This window comes from Anguilla anguilla, chromosome 2 (assembly GCF_013347855.1).
Source record: "Anguilla anguilla isolate fAngAng1 chromosome 2, fAngAng1.pri, whole genome shotgun sequence".
Taxonomy (NCBI): Eukaryota; Metazoa; Chordata; class Actinopteri; order Anguilliformes; family Anguillidae; genus Anguilla; species Anguilla anguilla.
The window spans coordinates 2,766,661-2,786,016 of record NC_049202.1 but is presented as its reverse complement, the minus strand read 5'-3'; the positions used below and the strand labels follow the sequence as shown (position 1 = coordinate 2,786,016).

Here is a 19,356-nt window from a genome sequence, read left to right as displayed (position 1 = left end):
TTAATGCTACTCGATGTGTTCACCATCTATTTCCCCTAAAAAATAAGAACGTTCTACTTTTCTTGCGCTCTCCGTAATTTGGCCAGGAACACGTGTTCGATTTAAAATATTTGTTGCTCTCAAACTGAGATACAGGGGTATAATACAGCCCATAGTTAATATAGGCTAATCAACGGATTACTTCGCATCGCCTCAAGTTTGTTCTCTCGACGACGGTTCAGACAGGGAAATGAATGATGAGTTTAGTAGGAAGGAAATACGACTTATGGTGTTTTGCGTTCAGGAAACGAGTGAAGCCGACATTCACCCGCATACTACATAGGAAGAGAAATAACTGACTCATTCTTTTTCATTGCTGTCCCTTTCTCTCATTTCCGTGCAAATAACGATCAAGATTAACCCCGCTTTTAAAACGTAACCTTCGGGAGGTCTTGTCAGGAGGTTAGTATTTACTGTACTTGCATTTTCATTGCAGTTTTGGCTACTCAGTTGCGCCCAAATGTTTTCAGACGTTTCTTTTTTATGTTGGTAAAAATGAATTTCCTTATATACAAATATCTATGACGAGAAAGCTGCATCTTCAACATCTTAAGTCCATTATCGTTCTTTTTAAAGTGTAGGCTTCCTAAATCACTCTTCCTTTTAAGCTGAACTTTCATGTGAAAATACTTCCATATAGGGACTTAACTGTTTTCGTTTGTAGCATTCTAGGCGGTGTAAAAATCGTAGCAGGCCAATTTGTGGTTGTTGTTTTAGTGCAGGTTTATAGGCCCGCTCGTTAGCTTCGTTTATATTTATTTATGACTAATAGCATTTTCAGAAATTTTGTAAGTATTGAACTTATTCGATTGGAGTCAATGATATGTACCGCAGGATATACAGGGTGCATTGACTTTGTCTTATGGAGCCTGTAGCCTTCTTAAGAAGTATATTATTATTATTATTTATGTCAGCCATACAGGCTATGCGATCACTGTTGTGTAATATTTTAACCATTTCAGCCATCATGACTTTACGATTTGTTTTAGTCACTTTTTTAGCTACTTGCCGCGTACTGTTTCCGATTTGTGATGGACTCATTCGTAAGATGTCGCGTGATCATCTGTAAACCGAGCCCTTGTCTTGGAGCTGTCAAATTGACTCTACCCTCCTGTTCACGTAAAACCATTAAAACACTTAATACATAAAATCAGTTTCAAAATAAGGGGAACTTTTTTTCAAATATTTTTGTATTTTGCTTCTAGTTTAACTGTAAACAAAGAAAGAAAGGTTTTCACGAATGGACTGATTTGCGTTGTATCTTGTGCATCTTTTTTTTTTGCCTGAATGTAATTGAACTGAATTAATTGTAATTTGTTTACTTTAAGCTTGATTTCGAGCAACCGGTTTTATTTTACAATGCTAGTTACACAGAAATGGATGCCACGTCTGTTAGAACAAGCAGAAAATTCTGGCATTATAGTTTAAGGACTGCTCATTCAAATTGACTTGTGCATTTGAGCTGACCTACTGCCAGTCCCAGTAATAGCATTTCTCATTACATTACATTACAGGCATTTAGCAGATGCTCTTCTCCAGAGCGAATTACACAACTTTTACACAGCATTTACATTGCATCCATTTATACAGCTGGATATATACTGAAGCAATGCAGGTTAAGTACCTTGCTCAAGGGTACAACGGCAAGTGTCCTACCCTGGAATCAAACCTGAGACCTTTAGGTTACAAGACCGGTTCCTTACCCATTATACGTGCTGCACTGCCATTTCTCCCTTGTTTCCCTACAGAGCGACCACCCATGATGCAAGCTGCCAGTTTTGTAACCGTGGTGACGGCCATTTTCTACCACCTCAGCAGAGTGGGGTATGAGAACAACGCTCCCATGACGGTGCAACAAGAGGAAGGGGTTCAGCTGGCGCCTTCTCCAAAAGCCCAAGAGGTGTCGAGATCAGAGCGAGATTTTTGTCCCGTGTACCAGCAGCTTCCTCCGGGAGGTCAGGCACAGACTTACGTACGCCAGAGTGGCCTCAACAGTACTCACGCGGACGGCGGGCCCAATGGCGTCGGCGACGTCCTCCTCTGGCTCCTCGTGCACTTCCTGTGGAGATGGCTGCGGAGCCCAAACTCCCGGGACCCCGCTCGGGCCCGGGCTGAGGACCGCGTCCTCGCTGAGGGGTCGGTCCCGGTCTGTCCCCGGGCGCTTCGTCTGGACGACGGCGGCGGCGGCGGCGGCGGCGGCGTCCTGGGGGGGGGCTTCTACGAGAGGTGCGTCCGCGGCGCCTCGCAGGAGCGCTGGCGGGCGCTGGAGTTCGTGGAGGGCTTTTCCGACGACCTGCTGGGAGCCCTGAGGCGCACGCTCGGCGGGGAGGCCGACCTGCGGGTGGAGGACTGCGTCGGCGTGGGGAGCGTGTACGAGTCGTGGCGGGCGGGCGAGCCCCTGGCGTGCGACCTGCTCGTCCCCCTCGCCCCGCCGGAGCCCTACCGTTTCAGTTTTCGGCTTTGGCACGGCCCCGGTAACGGCGCCCGTCCCGTTAGGCAGGCCTCGGGGAGAATCCGGCTTGAGGGGCCCGCCGGGGACGAGGCCGGCTGTCTCTGCGCCACGACCGGCCCCGAGGAGGACGTGCTGTGTTTGGTGCACGGCCCACGCGCGACGACAAACGCCGACGTCCTGGAGAGCCTCTTGTGCTCGAAGGACACGCCGTACCTCGCCAGGGACCGGGTCACCAAGTGGTTCCGAACAGCTGTCGCGAAAGCGTGGGGGCAGATCTCCCACAAGTACGACTTCGAGCTCACGTTTCGCAACCCGGACTCCCCGGGAGCTCTGAGGGTCAGGTTCCGATCGGGGAAGACCGTCGTCTTCAACCTCACTCCGGTCGTCCGCTTCGAAGATTCGGACGCTTATTTCGTCTCGCACTTCGCGTCGGACGCGGGCGACCGTTCGCCCACCTCCTGGCCCCTGTCCTTCGCGGTCTACGAGAAGCGCCTGCTTAAACATTTGGCTGAAAGGTTGCCGGAAGATTCGTGCCACCTCCGCTGCCTTCAGATCGTGTCGTTCCTGCACAAGAAGCAGGTCGGCCTGACGGGCGGGACCTCCCTGAGCGTCTACCACCTGAAGACCGCGCTGCTCCATCTACTCTTGGACAAGAGGCCCTCGGAGTGGTCCGCCACACACCTGGAAAACCGTGCCTGCGACCTTCTGGAGTTCGTCCGGGAGGGTCTTCGGAAGACGGAGCTCCTTCACGCCTTAATCGGGAACGGTCGGGTTCCGAAGGAAGTCGGAATTCCGCCCGTCTTCCGCGCGGCCGAGCCCGTCGATCTTTTCCGCCCCCTCGCGGCGCAGGAACGTCTGCGCGCCGGAGCGGCTGAGCACTTTGGGGAGATGCTCAGGAACGCAGCCCTGCTGATGCAGGAATACGCGCTCCGCTGGGCCCGGGGCTGAGAACGCATCCCGCTTCAAGGCCCCAGACTCTCATCACGGTCATCGTTTGCGAGGCGCCGCGTGGGAACGTCGTCGATGGAAAACTGTCGTTCCCGTTTAAAACGGCAATGTTTGTTGAGAACACCAACGTAAAAGTTTCACGCTCACTTTTATTTTATTTTTTTACAGTCATTGCAACCTGTTAAATGCTCTTTCAAGGAGCTAGGATGAAGGATTTTTTAGCGAGGAAACATGAATGCATCCTCTGCGGAAGCTTTTTTTCCCCCAGAATGTGACAAATGATTGACGTGTGGATCCAGCTTTCCCCATCTGCTATGTCTGTAATTGATGTGGCTTCAAAGAGACGCTTGAAATGAAAAGGACTTTCCATTTGCCCAACACACATTTCCTGGAAAAATCATTGTGTAGCAATTTCTTCCAGCCCAACTCTTTTGCCTCAGCAGTCTCTAGTGCTTACACACAAAAAAAGAATTTAGAGTCAGAGTCTGCAGTACCATAGCCATGATGTAAAGGTAATTGGCATCCAAGTTTAGTAATGCAAGCTAGTTACCCATTTAAACTCGTTATTTGAGGAAAGCGATTCCCAAGTGCGGTTTAAGCAAAGGAATGGACTTTAAGCTTGGCACGTTCTGCTTTGGATTCATGAGGTCACAAAATAAAATGACATTTGCTAACCAGTGACTTGATTTTTAAATCATTCTTTAAAATGGAGGACAAGTTCATGAGAACTCAGCTTGATCATTTCTCCCCTGAAATTAACAGGCAGCCCAATTAAACATATGAATCAATCTAAAGAGGGTCAGCGCAAACTGTCAGTCAAAGTCTGGCATGATGGCCCATAGGCAAGTTCAATTGAGTAGCTTCAATGTAGTTAGCTACTTTCATGAAGCAGCTTGGTTTACTCCTGTACTGGGCATAGCACTGCAGCTTAAACTACTTCCAGGGTCACATGGGCAGCTACAGCTTCAGAGAAGCTTCCCCAACGTTAGCCATGTAGCATATTCCACTCCATATTAGGGTGCAATTCAGTTTTTAGATTGGATTGAATTATGTAGGCCAGTGAATGCCGATGTGAGCGGTTGTGTGCGCAATCGAATGGAGGGCTAAATGATGGGCTTGAGCAGCCACGCTCTTGTCATTCAAGCACAACAGCACACAAAGCAAAATCAGGCAAGAGGAAACTAGACTGGGACAAGTTGTTTTTATTCACTTATTTAACATACCCCTATGGTTCCTGAAAGACAATGGGGAGGGGGGGGGGGGGGGGGGGGGGGGGGGGGGGGGGGGGGGGGGGAAGAAGGGAGAAAAAAAAAAAAAAAAAAAAAAAAAAAAAAAAAAAGTTATAAAACACAGACATGAAGCACATCAGAACACACAAGTCGAGTCATACAAACCTCAGCCCACTCCTGTGGGAAATTCCCATTAAAATTGGGCTCGTACTGGATACCGTTTTCCGGCCAGGACGTGGCGTGGTCCTGGCTGCCCGCACTTGTATCCCAGCTCAGGAAAGGCTCAGTGGAAACTTTATTGGCAGGGGTTGCTGCAGGGCGGCACAGGAATAAGGGTCACAACGGTTAGTCAGAAGCCCAGATTTGGAATGAGTGTGTTGTTTAGGGGTGCTGCACGCTTACCAGTACTGGGGGGGTCTGGACAAACGCTTTTACAGCAGAGACAAAGAGCGTCGTTTCTACGGTCCAACTCATGCCACCTTAAGGACAAACATTTTTACACATTTACTTTAAAAGGGTTAAGAAACCGCAAGCTGAGACTCTCCTCCCACAAATTATGCGCTCACATGTCAGACGTCCGGTCGTACGTGCAGGCCTTCCTGTAAAAAGTCGCAGTGGCCGCAACAGTGACCTCGCAATAGACGGAGAGCGCCTAGAATACACAGGCACACCAGTATTATGGGGTGGGTGAGCACAGGTTAATGACAGGTGGGGGGGGGGGGGGGGGGGGGGGGGGGAGAAATGGAATGATGCTTACCTGTTCTGCAGGCATGGAGGGAAAAACAAAGGCCTCAATGACAAACCTCAGGGTAGAAAGGTCTGTGGGAGCATGGTAGTGGGACAGGCTACTGTTCACACTGTCCACCATACAGCTGTGGTCAGAACTCACAATTAGTGCAAGGGAACAGTAGCAGAAGACAACCAAACCTCCTCCCCCCCCCCCCCCCAAAAATAAAAAAATAAAAAAATAAATAAAACCAATACTTGTTACCCGTAGTTTTTGATCGGTGTGAAGAGAAGCGTAGTACTGGGTTTGTCAGAGGGAGTGATCCAACAGCGATTGGCAAAAACTCTTTGACCACCACCAGCTCGGACCTCAAAGTGCATACCTTCGCCAAGTTTAAAGTGTGCCCCAGTGCCAAGTGGAGCCCAGTTTGCTATTAAAGAAAGAAATGGCAATAGATTTTAAAAATTCACAATTTAAAAAAAAAAAAAAAAAAAAAAAAAGTCGGTCACATACCATCCAACACAACGAGAACCATGGATCCTCTGGTGGGAGGGGACATCGTGTAGTTGCGTCCAAGAATTGGGTGAATGCCAACATCGTAAGTTCTGTGATACCTGGAGGAAGAGCAGCGTTCAGACGGACCACCACCACACACGCACCACGCGCATACTACTCACGCACGTCTTACCGCGGGTATTTGCAGGTCACTGGCACGGTAAGGGTCGGCGTTCGTGTGATGTTGCTCTGGGTTGTGAATTTACGCAGGTAACGAACCAAGTTTGTGAACACTATGGAGTCATTCAGGACCTAGAAAGAGTTTAAATTTAGTTTTAATAAGCACACCTCAGAAACTACTTCTACTTCAAACGAGCTCAAAACCCGGGCCATTTTACCTGCGGTTTTAATCCACAGCTTGTAATAGGATAGAGGAAGTAATAGTGAAGACCTCGAGCTGCATTGACGCGACAGTTCCCGAAGTACAAGTGTCTCCAAGCTCGGGTGTCGTTGACAGCGTTCTTTAGGATCCTCACGTATATCCTATCCATGTGGCACAGTGCATCCACCATTGGGAACGAGGGCTTGGGTGGGGCCGGTGGCAAAATCGTTGTCGGCAACATGACATCTTTTGCCTCTTGCGGGAGCGGCCCACGATTATTGTAATGAAACCATTGCTTTTGTTTAGCTACTGCAGCGGAATCATCTCCGTGAACATAAAGCGGCAATTTATAGTCGGAAATAGCTGCATGGTTTGACTTCTGCTCCGGGGCAATCTTTAAATCCGCTTCAGACGGGAAATTATCTTCCCAGGCATTTTCAGTTTCCGGTCTCTCGGTGGCGGAAAAGGACGCGTAGTTTAACAAACACACGCAGAAAATTGCCACGATCATTTTTTTTTTAAAGACCAGAAAACCCCACCCGACTTTGCCCACGTGAATTACGCCAGCTTGCTGTACCGAGAAACGAGACGACAGTCCTATTATAGTCTGTTCTTATAGAGCTGTTCAATTGGTTACACCGGGTTGCTAACGACTTGTGAGAGGAGGGAGACGGCTTACATTTTCAGCTGATGTTAATGATCGGAAATCGTTGGCTGCCACGTTATTATGTTTCCAATGTCAGTTCCGCCTGGTTAATTCTGTAGGCCAGTGGTTCTCAACCTCGGTCCAGGGGGCCCACTGTGTATGCTGGTTTTCGTTCCAACCTCAATTGCAATCTCAGAATTTTAACAATCTGTTCATTTTTCTTAATTAGGTGTTTTTCCACATTAAGAGGAATTATTTACCCTCTTAAGCAACATTATGTCAGGAATTGCTTTGCATGACACGAAGAATAAAATCCCATTTATTGTGTTATTGTCTTGGTTTTTAAATGATTGCAAACAATCACTTAAAAAGAGGTAACATTTTTAACAGATGAAATTAACGAGGGTAATTAATAGACTCCTCATTAGGTTGCTGAACACGCGTTTAAGTGCATAATATTTCCCTTAAACTGATTAGCACAATACAGGTTTGACTCGTTATCATTTTCTTTGTTTTTGAATTCTTCGTTATCTATCAAATGATTAGATTTAGTGACCAGGTGTCCACACTTTCCCCAAATAGAAACCTGCTGATTTGCCTCAGTCTTTTTTTTTTTTTTTTGATTAGTTAAAAAGTTTTTTTAACCTCTTTATGTAATCGTCTACAATATAGCACAATGTGAATATGGGACTTTTATTCTTTATGGCATGCATAGCTATTTCTGACACAAGGTGGCTTAAGTGGGCAAATAATCCCTCTGACATGAGAAGCACCTAATTAAGGAAAAATAATAGCTTGTTATAATTCCGGGATTGCAATTGTGGTTGGAACGAAAACCAGCATACACAGTGGGCCCCCAGGACCGAGGTTGAGAACCACTGGTATAGGCTATTATGAATTAATTACGAGTACATTATTTGTCAATTCCAGTATGTTCTTGCAGGTTGTGGTCGATACTTCTGTAAATGGTAAATGGACTGCATTTATATAGCGCTTTTATCCAAAGCGCTTTACAATTGATGCCTCTCATTCGCCAGAGCAGTTAGGGGTTAGGGGTTAGGTGTCTTGCTCAAGGACACTTCGACACTCCCAGGGCGGGGTTTGAACCGGCAACCCTCCGACTGCCAGACAATCGGTCTTACCTCCTGAGCTATGTCGCCCCTGTACGAATGATTTGAATCCATCAGATCAACTAGTGCTTTTATTTTATGTAATGTGTTACATGGCAACTGATTTGATTAGAAAGGGTCGCTTTTTAAATTTTATTGACTGAACTCAATGAAATGTCAATGAAATGACTTGCTTGTGGAGCACTTTGTGTCACATTTGTGTATGAAAGGTGGCATACAAGTAAAGCACAGGTGTCAAACTTAAGTCCTGGTTCATTTAAGCCGCTGATTGGCTAAGGGATCCGCACGGCTTATTCTCAAGGCCTTAATTGGCAGCTCGTTTAAAGAAAAACACGAAAACCCTCAGACACTGTGGCCTCTTTGGGATTCAGTTTGATGCCCTTGAATTAAAGTTCAAGGGCATCAAACTGAACTCTATGAGTTGTCGCACTATTTTGAGACAGTATGACAGTCAGCGTTACTGTGATATATTTAAAGTCACACAAAAAAAAAACTAAAAGGAATTAATTTGGACTGTTCTATCTCCATTGCGGCTTGTGAATTTTGTGATTGGTTTTTCAGTTCACAAACTCAATGCAGCGAAAGATGTGGACATCTTGTAGAATGGTACGGGCTCCTTTTCCCCAGAGTGCATGACAAGGTAATTGAAAAAGTTTGGCCTCAGGTGAAATTTCTGCACCTGGTATAATGCTGTGACTAAAGCTGTATGAAATGCATCTGATTCATAATTTCATAATTAAATGTCTTGTGGCACTTATAGTAGTTGAAGTTGAAATGTTTTTTTTTTTTTTTGTTTTTTTTTTTTTTTTGAGATTGCACAATTACTATGGGGTTGTGTTCCCCTTAATTTGGCAAAGTCATGGGTGTGCGTATTTAGCGTGATTTTAAAGAAACGAAAAATTGTTTTGGACAACTAGTGAAGTCTAAGAAAGTAAGTAGACTGCGTGACATTGAGCTGTGGTGAGCCACTGTCATTTTGTGTTCGTGAGTAGCAAAGACAAGCAAGAGCACTTTGTGTGTACTTCAGAAGCTCCTGTTGTTAATTTGACTAAAATATGAAATAGAAATGCCTTGTGACTTCAGACCAGCAGTGAACAGCGATGTTTGCTGAAGGCAGATGTTGATAATCAAAATCCCACACGGTAATAAGGACAAAACAAAAATGTATGTGTGTGTGGGTGTTAAATATTTAAATTGCTGCTAATATTTCCCTGGAGGAAAATTAATCATTTTTCCATAGATCGCTTAATACTTCTTAAATACCGAAGAAGAAAAAAACCATTATGTCAAGATCCTGTAATTAATCTAATCTTTAATCATAGAATTGCCAGGGGTGGATGGGCTCCTCCTGTGGTGCAGGGTTCCTCCAGAGATTTTTTTTCCCCGTTGGGGCAGAGGCGTCACTAGGGGGGTGCGGGGGGTGCGGACTGCACCGGGTGACCCCATCAGAGGGGGGCTGTGACACCGAAATGACTGCCAATAATTGTGTGGAAAATGATTTAATGATTTGATTTAATTAGCGATATTAATGTGACGAGAAGCGCTTTGTCGTTTGAATGCATAACACGCAATTCCTTGAGCCCGCACCGGCCAGCAAACCCATTACCCCCCCCCCCTCCCGATGAACTTCCAACAGCACCGCCCCCCCCCCTCCCTTTGTCAACAAACTTCCAACAGCACCCCCCCCCGGTCGCCAAACATCGGGTGACACCAACAGTCGACCGCACCGGGTGTTACCAGCCCTAGTGACGCCACTGCATTGGGGAGTTTTTTTTTTTTTTTCCTGCCACCATTTGAATGTTTTTCTTCCCATTGAGGAGTTTCCCCCCCCCCCCCCCCAATTTTCTTTTTCTGTTTCCCCTGTAAAGCATCTTGGTGACCGTGTCTCTGTGGCACTATAGCACTGTAAAGCACTATACAAACAAAACTGAATTGAATTACAAAGAAGCGTTCTAGAGCTTCAAACGCTGCAAGTCTCTACGATCGATGATTAGGGTTAGTGCTGTATTTTGAAAGTTTGCTGATTTAACACTGAATAACAGACAAGGGAATATCCCTTTCTAGCTGGTCACATGGTATTATGTACAGAAGTTCACGTGCGCTTTACATGTGCCGGACACAGGTGCTTGATAACATGCGAAACACGAGAACACAACATGGCTGTAGGCTAAAGTTTGTGTCATTCACTCATCAGAGCTGACAAAACAAGTGAGCATTCGTGGAGGAGGACTGCTGAGTTTGGGGTATCCTAAGGCAAATGGTTTTGGGGTTATTAAATATACCGTGACTCATGCTACAAGTAGTTTCACAGAGTCCTCAGATATTACTCATTTTTATTTTTGTGAACTTTTATGACACGTTCCATGTCTCTTATCTGCATGAGGTTTGAAACCGGCATCTTTCAAGAACATGGAATCGAAAACAAAGTGTTTCCCCTGCGAGAACAGGACCAAGTTAATATGTTTTTTGGGCTTTTTCAGCTTTATTAGATAGGACAGCGTTGAGAGACAGGAAGAATGAGGAGGAGAGAGAGGGACACGCGACGAAGGTCGGCGGTCGGACTCGAACCGTCGGCGTGGCGGCTCGCAATGAGCATGTGGAAAGCGCTCTTATGGGCTGCGTCACTGGAGGCCCCGAACAGACCGAGTTAATTATTTTTTATAATTTCATTATTAATTATTCCTACTTCGGAACGTACACATCATTGAACGCTCGCATGTTCCCAAATGTAAATTTTTCCTTTGTCTTGTAACAGTGTGTGTCTTGGACAATAATGTGACAACAAGTTCCACTAAATTTATTTAGCCAAGAAACATGTACACTGGATGAGGAGGAGTAGCAGACATGTTAACATGGTACAGCAGATGGTAAACGGACCAAACACATACAGTATACTGTTAGTGTACTGTCATAGAAAATCGACACACCTTTGATTCTGTACCAACTTCAGGAACTTACAATGTGCAACTAAAACAAGATAATATATTCTGTGTTTTTTTCTGAAATAGGATAATGCTCGTGTGCTGTGGTCTCTCTCTCCTTGATGAAATTGGGCAATGAAGGGTTCTTTGTCTCCAACCTTGTTTTGTAGATAGCATATTTACCTTTAACCTGTAAGACGCAGGTGTCCGGACATTCAATTTTTGTTAGTAGAAATATTCCTTAAATCCGTGTACCTATGTCCCTTTCCCAACCTTTCCCAATATGTCGATATTAGCTGTGCATATGATTGTTTGTCAGTTATGGCTGTAGGCTTTAGTTTAACATTTGTTTGTTTAAAAAAAAAAAAAAAAAAAAAAAGTTCAGGCATCTTGGTTCTGTGCGTGTGAATTAGTCGTGTTCAGTTTTCATCGTTTGCCTGTATCTGGGGTCCTGCTTCAGCCATTTGCCCTCCCTGTAGCTGAAACGTGTGTATTCGTCATGGAAGCAGCGATCCTTTCAGAGCTGCACTGCCTTGGGTCCTGACACTTGTGTTGTCTGAGCACGCTCAAGAGCAATTCGTGACTTTCGGTGGATGTCGATCCCCTGGAGCCTTGTGAAATCCCCTGTCGAGTTTTGTACTGTCTGTCTGTGCCCCGTCTTGCTTTGTTGTAAGGGGCTTCTGTTGCTGGGTAATGATGTTCAGCCAATGGGAGGAATGAATAAAAGTTTTTTATTTTAAAATTTTAAGGATTACTTTTCAACAGGATCTGTCACCTGCTGTAAGGGGAAAAAAAGAATATCAGAAAAAAAAACTAAACAAAAACCTGCACCCCTACCGGCCCTTTTGGGATCATATTGGACACCCCTGGGCTATGGGGTGGGAGTAAAGGGAGCAGAGAAAGCATATTTCACTTCAGAGGCATTACAGATTTTTGGAAAAGGTATGCATCCCTGTCGACTGTGTTTTTTTCAAAGTTTGGAACCCACCATCACATTTTAGATTGAACCAGGTCTTCCAGCCTCCATCCTTGCTAAATCTCTGCTTCATTGTAGCCACACCTTTGCACCTGCCTGGGTGCTCAGGTGCCTGTTTGTGGTCCAGAGGGCGGCTCTGTGCAGGTGTGGGGTTTGATTGTTTTTACGCGCTTGGTCTCTCTCGATTTCGTCCTGTGCATCTGACGAGAAAGGTTGGGCGTCAGGACGACATTCAGGGCTGATGTTGAATCTTGCCTTTGATGGTCGTGGGGAACGGTGGAGAGCAAAGCGGTCTGGAAGGCCTAGCCCATCCATTTGTTTTCGAAGAAACCCATTGACCCCCCAAACCCCCTGCCCCACCCCCCCATCAGCTTGGTGCCAACAAGGAAGAAGAGAAGAGTGACAGCAAACCTGTCTCTTCCCGCTTTTACCCGTCATGAGTCAGTTAAGCTGTCACATTTACGCTGATTTCCATATTAGCGTATGGCAGGAAACGGTGATTGTGTGCTTTTTTTCTCTCTTCTCCCCTGCATTTATTTACTGTATGCCATCTCCAGAGGGGTGAGCCTATCCTCACTGACAGAATGATCCTGTTCACGTTCTTCAGAAAAGAGTGTGTGTGTGTGTGCGTGGATGCGTGTGCGTGCGTGCGTGCGTGCAGCAGCAGCAGTGGGGGGAGATTCACTTGACGGACTGCTGTGGTGATTCACGGGACTGTGGTGCGATCAGTGCTATATTTTGCTTGGCAAAGTGCCTGCTTGTTGTGGGCGAAAAGGGGTGAGAGCTCCTGCTTGTTAAATCTTGTGCCCGTTGTGTCCTCTAGAATCTCCGTGTATATTTTTACATTCTTTTTTAGACCCAGCTTTCTAGTGAATCATGAACGCATGATTCACTAGAATATTTGACACACATTGTATTCATATTTATTCACATTTATACTGCTTATATCTAACCTATAGTGCATTCACATTTATTCATATCTACTATATTATTTATACCACTGTCTATGCTGGTTATATCTTTTTATAGTGTATTCATATTTATACTACTGTCTATAGTGTTTATACTCACCCCGTTCATACTGTGTACATCCTGTCAATACTGTTCATACTGTATGTACCTTAGCTTTTTCATATCTCCCATATTCTATATTTATATTGTGCACATACACTTTACTGCACTTCACTGCTTCTTTTGCACTTCTGGTTAGATGCTAACTGCGTTTCGTTGTCCCAGCACTCGCACTCTGTGCAATGACAGTAAATCTGAGTCTAAATCTAAAATCTAAATCTAAATCTGTTTATTGCGCTGGCTAGTGTTTCCTTCCTTCGGAGCCGTCAGAGTTAAGAGAGATTCTGACACGTCTACGCGCCGATGCCAAGCAGAAACGAGAGCCTCCATTTGTCTTTTATGGCTGGTTTCCACCCAGCTTGGCACCACTAATCGAATAATACATCACAGTCTGTCTTAATCCAGTGTTAATAATCCTGTTGGGGAAGGGAATTCAGGGTGCTTCTCTTTCCATTCAACTTTGTTTTACATATTACAGTTTAATTTGCTGTTCAGCAGAGCAGCTTATGCAGGAATTTGATCTGGATCCATCCATTTAAAATTTGATGGGAGAATTTACAGCCTTTTTTAATGTCCATGATGATGGATGTAACTGTGCCAAACTGTTGAAAGGACCCTATCACCTATCCGAGGAATATCAGGCAGATAATCAAGACTTTTTTTCTGCTGATCTGTCCGTTGTTTGCTTGTTTGTGTGAACATGGTTCATCTGAATGTTTTGATTAGATTCAGTAGGCCTATATGATATGTAATGTGGTACTTTCATATTTTCAGCCTAGAATACATAGCTTGAGTTCAGCCATGGTTTACCCAAATAACAACTATTATGAGTTAGATGCATTTCTTTTTTAAATTAGTCACAGATTTTTACCCCACATTCAGGTAGAAATGCTGAAATTGTACCCCACTTTAAAACTGTAGATTGTGTAGCTAATAAATCTGGTGTTTAGGAGTTACAATGATTGCTTCATGAGCTGCCGTTCCTGAAATTCCACAGAATGTTTTTCCCGGAGCGTAGGGCTTCAGGTGCCAAGCTTCAGAGAAGTTTTACCTGCGGCAGGTGTGAAGTGGCCTCTCAAATAAGCACACGTCCCAGCTGCTGTTTCCTGTGGAACTGGGAACAACACTGCAGCAAACCAGAGAGCCAGTGACGAGACACTGAAAAATAAAAGAGGCAATGGCAACGAGAAGTGAGCGTCAGGTCATAAAACACGTTCCCCACACAAAAAACAAGCCGGGGCCCAGTCACTGAGGAGTGGCCCACGCACTGGCTACCTGTGTAGGATCTATTTACAGGTGACCTGTGGCTCACAACATAGTATCAGCATCCCAAGGTAGTGAAAAGTAGTGGGAGTTACAATCACCCCAACACCAACAGCACCTCAAAAAAAAAAAGGAATTCATTCCTACCTGACAGAGTGATGGACACACTCAGTTATGCTTGGATACAGTTTTCAAAAACAATGCTTTGTGATTCATTTTTTCCCATCTGTCTTCCAGCTGTTTCATGTTTTTTTTTACAGCTTGTTTACAGTCCTCTCTGGCTGGCGAATCTTTTAAACTGTGAAGATCTGAAACAAATATAAGCACACACTGAGGGGTCCCTTTGGAAAGAAAAAAAAAAACACACTTGATTGTTGTAATCTGATGACATCTGGGAAAAGTGAACATGTTGGTGGAGTTCTCTCTGTTTTTGGTTTTGATGGTGTATTACTAAACAGACGATACAAGTTTGTAGAGTATTTTCTGCTCATTTTCTTGCATTATACTGATTTGATATATGTTTTTTTTTTTTTTTTGTGGACAAAGCTGTAAAGAATGGAATGAAATGGAAACCCTGTCGGGACTTGAATATACCTGTCTGGCTAACACTTACCACCGCAGGGTATGGTAAATTAGCCTCTTTTTTTGTAAATCATGCTTATTTCACCCTGAGTTGCAAGTTCATGGTAGTTAGAGACAATTTGGTCCCCCTCACCTCTAAAATGATCACATTTGTTGATTCTTGTTGACTGGCAATATTTGATACAAAGTCACATGGCCTGTTGAAAATTGTGATCACTGCGTGAAGGCTTTCAGATTTAGCAAAATATCAATTCAAAGCAAACAATTAGAAATATGAGATTCACAACTGTGCTTCTCTCTTTCTGGCTGTGTACAAATGTATAGGTGTAGTGCTCATATGACTAATGTTTATGGTACAACCCCAAGTTACTTATCAATCAAGAATTTAAGAGACTCTACTCTCTTGGTCATGAATGTTATTGTACCTGTTGAGGCAATGTATGAAGTATGCAGACGATGAACTCTACTCCTTGGGTTGAAAGCTGCTCGGTACTGAAGACAGACGAGCCGCCAAAACTACAGCGAAGCAAGGGGAATTAGAGAGAATATCATAAAGTAAACCGTTTATATTGAATGTTTGTGTACAATAACATTAGTAAAGGAATTGAATTTAAACGTGATCCACAAATGTGAGGAAATGCAGTGAAGCAATCCACTATGATGGAAACATTCTTACAGTAGATTAGAAAATATTTTATTGTAAAAATTCACTTGTCATTTTAATGGCAATTTGGAATGACGCAATAGAAATGTACACATTTGGAATTTAAAACATTTAAAAGGGGGTTTCAGTTAAACATTGATAAATAAGACAGTATGTTTCCATTAAAATAATTAAACACTTTGCTGGCTATAATTTATCTTTATTTTACTGAACTTTGTCAACAGATTGTGTACATACTGTAAAAATGTACTTATGGCCAATACACTTCAAACACAAATGACTGTCAGGATTAAAATGAGAAGGGTGGAAATACATGTTCCAGGATTATGATGTTCATGCATTAGGTGGTGTGAGGCTGAACAGGAGAGCAAACCACAGATGAGTTCAGCAAAAAAAAAAAAAAAAAAAAAAATTCAGTCAGTTTAACTGAATTTGCATTGATGTTTCACATTTTTGTACATCACCTCTTTTATTTTCTGGAAGAACATGTGTCAGTCGCATGATGACAGATGTGTTTTCCCCTCCAGTGCAAAGCTTTGGCATTCAAGGCCTGATGATACAGGCTTTCCCCAGACATCTTTTCTTTTATTACTATTTTAGTCCTTCCTAAAACCTTTTTTTTTTTTTCTTTGTGTGTGCGTGGTAAAATGGAAATTAAATCAGTTGAAAATGACCGCCAAATAGCGACGTCACAGACACATCAGTAGTGATAGTGCATATATACCCGTAGACAGTGACCATCAGGCCCTGGAGTTGAGTAGCGCTGCTTGAGAAGATAACATTCAATGAAATGTTGATGAGGATGCAGCTGCAATATTTTTTACAGAATTTTCTCGCATTTATTCACAGATGGATCTTTGTGCAAGAGGTGTACTCCACCATCCACAATCTAGACACAATTATAATGCTATGACAACATTATTCAGTTTTTCACTCATCATTTACTTCAATATAAAAGGACTGGCACAAATATTACTCATCCAGTAATGCACGTGGCGTACTATCAATTTAACCAGTAATTACAATGAACAGACAGGCATTTGTGGTGAGTTTTTACAACCATATGCTTTTCCAACACAAAGCGCAGCATTTGTCATCAACTGTAGTGGCTGTAATGGGTGTGAATGCACTTGGGATTCCTTTGATGTGGTTTCAAATGGGAAACAAAACAAAATTGCAGATGCGTAAGTAGATTACGTTCATTGCCAAATTTAGCGAAGAAATCAGCTGATCGGCACAAGAATCAGGCAAAAATCAAGCAATATGTATCCATTAGTATGTAAATTGGAATTTTCTTGGATTGGAAGTGAAAATTGACATGAATTTGAGCATAATATCCTCACAGTGACAAAGATGGACTTGATCAGTGGAGTGTTACTACTAGAACAGTGATGCATGTTCTGTCTCTGCTTTATTCAGTTTTATCAAAACTAACTAGATGTATGATGGAATGAATTTCATTTCATAGTTTTTTGTTTGTTTGTTTGTTTTTTTTTTGTTTTTTTTAAAGAAAAGCTGGTGTTCTCTTATCCCATATATCATCGTTCTGGGAACACGTTCTGTTTGCCAGAGTGCAGATTGTGTGCTCACTGAAAGGGGCGGAGTCATGCATGGGTGGATGTGGTGGGCGATACGCGCTGGGGGGGGTGGGCGGGGATGGGCGGGGGGGGGGGGGTCGGCAGGGGGGGCGGTTAACGCCTGGAGCCAGCAGGTGGAAGGCCTGTGCAGGCAGGCGTCTCTTTGAAATGTTTGCTCAACCCGGGTTCCTCTTGAGTGTATCATCCTAACGTGGAGACATAAAATTAATAATTCTATGGATACTAGGTTTCGACATGCTGGGGATTTCAAATGCGCGATGTTTTAGTACTCAAGGATTATATTCAATCAGCAGTATGACAGCTTACAAAGCATACATTCTCCACAACGTAAAACCCCTACATTCTACATGGTCTACAACCCCTACATTCTACATGGTCTACAAACCCTACATTCTACATGGTCTACAACCCCTACATTCTACATGGTCTACAACTCCCTACATTCTATATCAGGGGTCCTCAATCTGATCCAGAAAGGGCCAGTGTGGGTGCAGGCTTTTGTTCCAACTGGGCAGTTACACACCTGATTCTACTAATCAAGGTGCTTAGCAAAGATTCCAAGGGGTTGATTAGTAGAATCAGGTGTGTTACTGCTTGGCTGGAACAAAAGCCTGCACCCACACCGGCCCTTTCTGGATAAGATTGAGGACCCCTGTTCTATATGGTCTACAAACCCTACATTCTACATGGTCTACAACCACTGCATTCTACATGGTCTACAACCACTACATTCAACATGGTCTACAACCCCTACATTCTACATGGCCTACAACCACTGCATTCTACATGGTCTACAACTCCCTACATTCTACATGGTCTACAACCCCTACATTCTACATAGTCTACAACCCCTACATTCTACATGGCCTACAGCTCCCTACATTCTACATGGTCTACAACCCCTACATTCTACATGGCCTACAACTTCTACATTCTACATGGTCTACAAACCCTACATTCTCCAAAGGCTACAAACTGTACTTTCTTTATAGCCTATAACATGTACATTCTCTGTGACACAGTTCTATTCTCATATTTCTCCTTTAAGTTAATAATCCAACTCCCATCCACAAACTAATATTTTATGTATTCGATAATGTCCCTGGCCCTAGATCAAGCCAGCAAAGATAATTTCTTGAAACAGGTTTAGGTCTATATCATATATCTAATTTCTTCGTAGATGTTAAAAATGTAATCCTGATGCTCAGTTTTAACGGTCTAACACATTTATCTCAATTTGAGTGCCTTGCACATTTATTAGTGAGTGTAAAAAAAGTCATTGACACATAGCGTCGAAGGCCATAATTTACCCATGTACTGATTCAGTGATAGGCCTAGTCATGCTGCAAGAACTCTCTTTCGAATAAAAATATTCTTTTGTAATGGGCACAGCACTTTATCAGTGAACGTTACCCCCCCCCACCCACCCAAAAAAAAAAACATTTTCAAATTTAAAAAAATACAAAATAAAAAAATAACCGCACACAGACACACACACATGCGCGCGCGCACACACACACACACATAAGTAGCACTGACCTATCACTTGCAGGCATATTTTTTTTCCCAATATAAAATTGCTGTCCTGGGGGTATTTTTTTTTTTTTCTTTTCTTTTTTGAAATGATGTGGGCGTGGCAGTAAATCACAGCCCCTTGCTGTGTCGAAACTTGTCGGTAAAAAATTTGCGAGGAGGAAAAAAAGTAAAAGTCGAAAATGTCAAAGCACATACATTCCTGTCGGACGAGTAATCAACGCACCTGAGAGCTGACTGGATACAAAAAGTGCAGACTTAAAGATTTTTCTGTTCATATTAAACTTTAAACTCGCTGGGGAAGGGCTCCTGACCAGTTTCCCGCCGACGTTGACAAGGTATGCATTAAAATTCCATTGATTTCAAACATTATATTAGATGTACAGAGAGAAAAAAGACACCTGTAGCAATGTAGATTAACATACCTGCAGGCAAATATTTTCATAATGTTATATCTGTGAGTGCGTTTCTCGTGAATAAATGGCTTGCTATATTTCTATTTTTGACAACAAAATTGTCTACCTGCAAGCGTAGATTATGTGCATGTGAAGCTTTAGCCTGGAAACCAATAGAATCAGTCAAATGACTGTTTTCAAAACATTGAAAATGAAGAAAGCTGCAAACATCACAGTATGTTAACAGCATGTTTCACTGACTCAGTTTAGCTCCTTCAGGTAACACTTTGAGCAAGAAAACTTCT

The 19,356-nt window shown here is 43.5% G+C and overlaps 3 protein-coding genes and 1 long non-coding RNA gene across 4 annotated transcripts in view; 3 read left to right on the top strand and 1 right to left on the bottom strand.

Annotated features, from left to right (window-relative positions):
- The first annotated feature begins 117 nt into the window (after window positions 1-117).
- LOC118217464 (inositol 1,4,5-trisphosphate receptor-interacting protein) lies at window positions 118-4,120 on the top strand. Its single transcript, XM_035399388.1, has 2 exons — window positions 118-441; window positions 1,788-4,120. Exon 2 carries the CDS (start codon window positions 1,799-1,801, stop codon window positions 3,437-3,439), a length of 1,641 nt encoding a protein of 546 aa, XP_035255279.1. The 5' UTR covers window positions 118-441; window positions 1,788-1,798; the 3' UTR covers window positions 3,440-4,120.
- Window positions 4,121-4,621: 501 nt separating this feature from the next.
- On the bottom strand, window positions 4,622-6,477 carry zp3c (zona pellucida glycoprotein 3c). The gene is made up of 9 exons (XM_035399386.1): window positions 6,289-6,477; window positions 6,084-6,202; window positions 5,909-6,009; window positions 5,660-5,825; window positions 5,426-5,540; window positions 5,235-5,320; window positions 5,071-5,147; window positions 4,834-4,979; window positions 4,622-4,673 (listed from the first exon to the last, which is right to left on the bottom strand). The coding sequence occupies exons 1-9, from the start codon at window positions 6,460-6,462 to the stop codon at window positions 4,665-4,667; spliced, it is 993 nt and encodes a 330-aa protein (XP_035255277.1). The 5' UTR covers window positions 6,463-6,477; the 3' UTR covers window positions 4,622-4,664.
- Window positions 6,478-8,020: 1,543 nt separating this feature from the next.
- Window positions 8,021-14,979, top strand: LOC118219898. The gene is made up of 2 exons (XR_004763881.1): window positions 8,021-8,688; window positions 14,014-14,979. It is a non-coding gene; the product is annotated as an uncharacterized LOC118219898 (long non-coding RNA).
- A 3,766-nt stretch (window positions 14,980-18,745) lies between these two features.
- Window positions 18,746-19,356, top strand: part of col17a1a (collagen, type XVII, alpha 1a) — a 33,004-nt gene continuing 32,393 nt past the window's right edge. Inside the window, exons 1-2 of the mRNA XM_035406925.1 lie at window positions 18,746-18,750; window positions 18,961-18,994. Coding sequence (XP_035262816.1) covers window positions 18,746-18,750; window positions 18,961-18,994 — 39 coding nt within the window. The remainder of the gene's footprint in view (window positions 18,751-18,960; window positions 18,995-19,356) is intronic.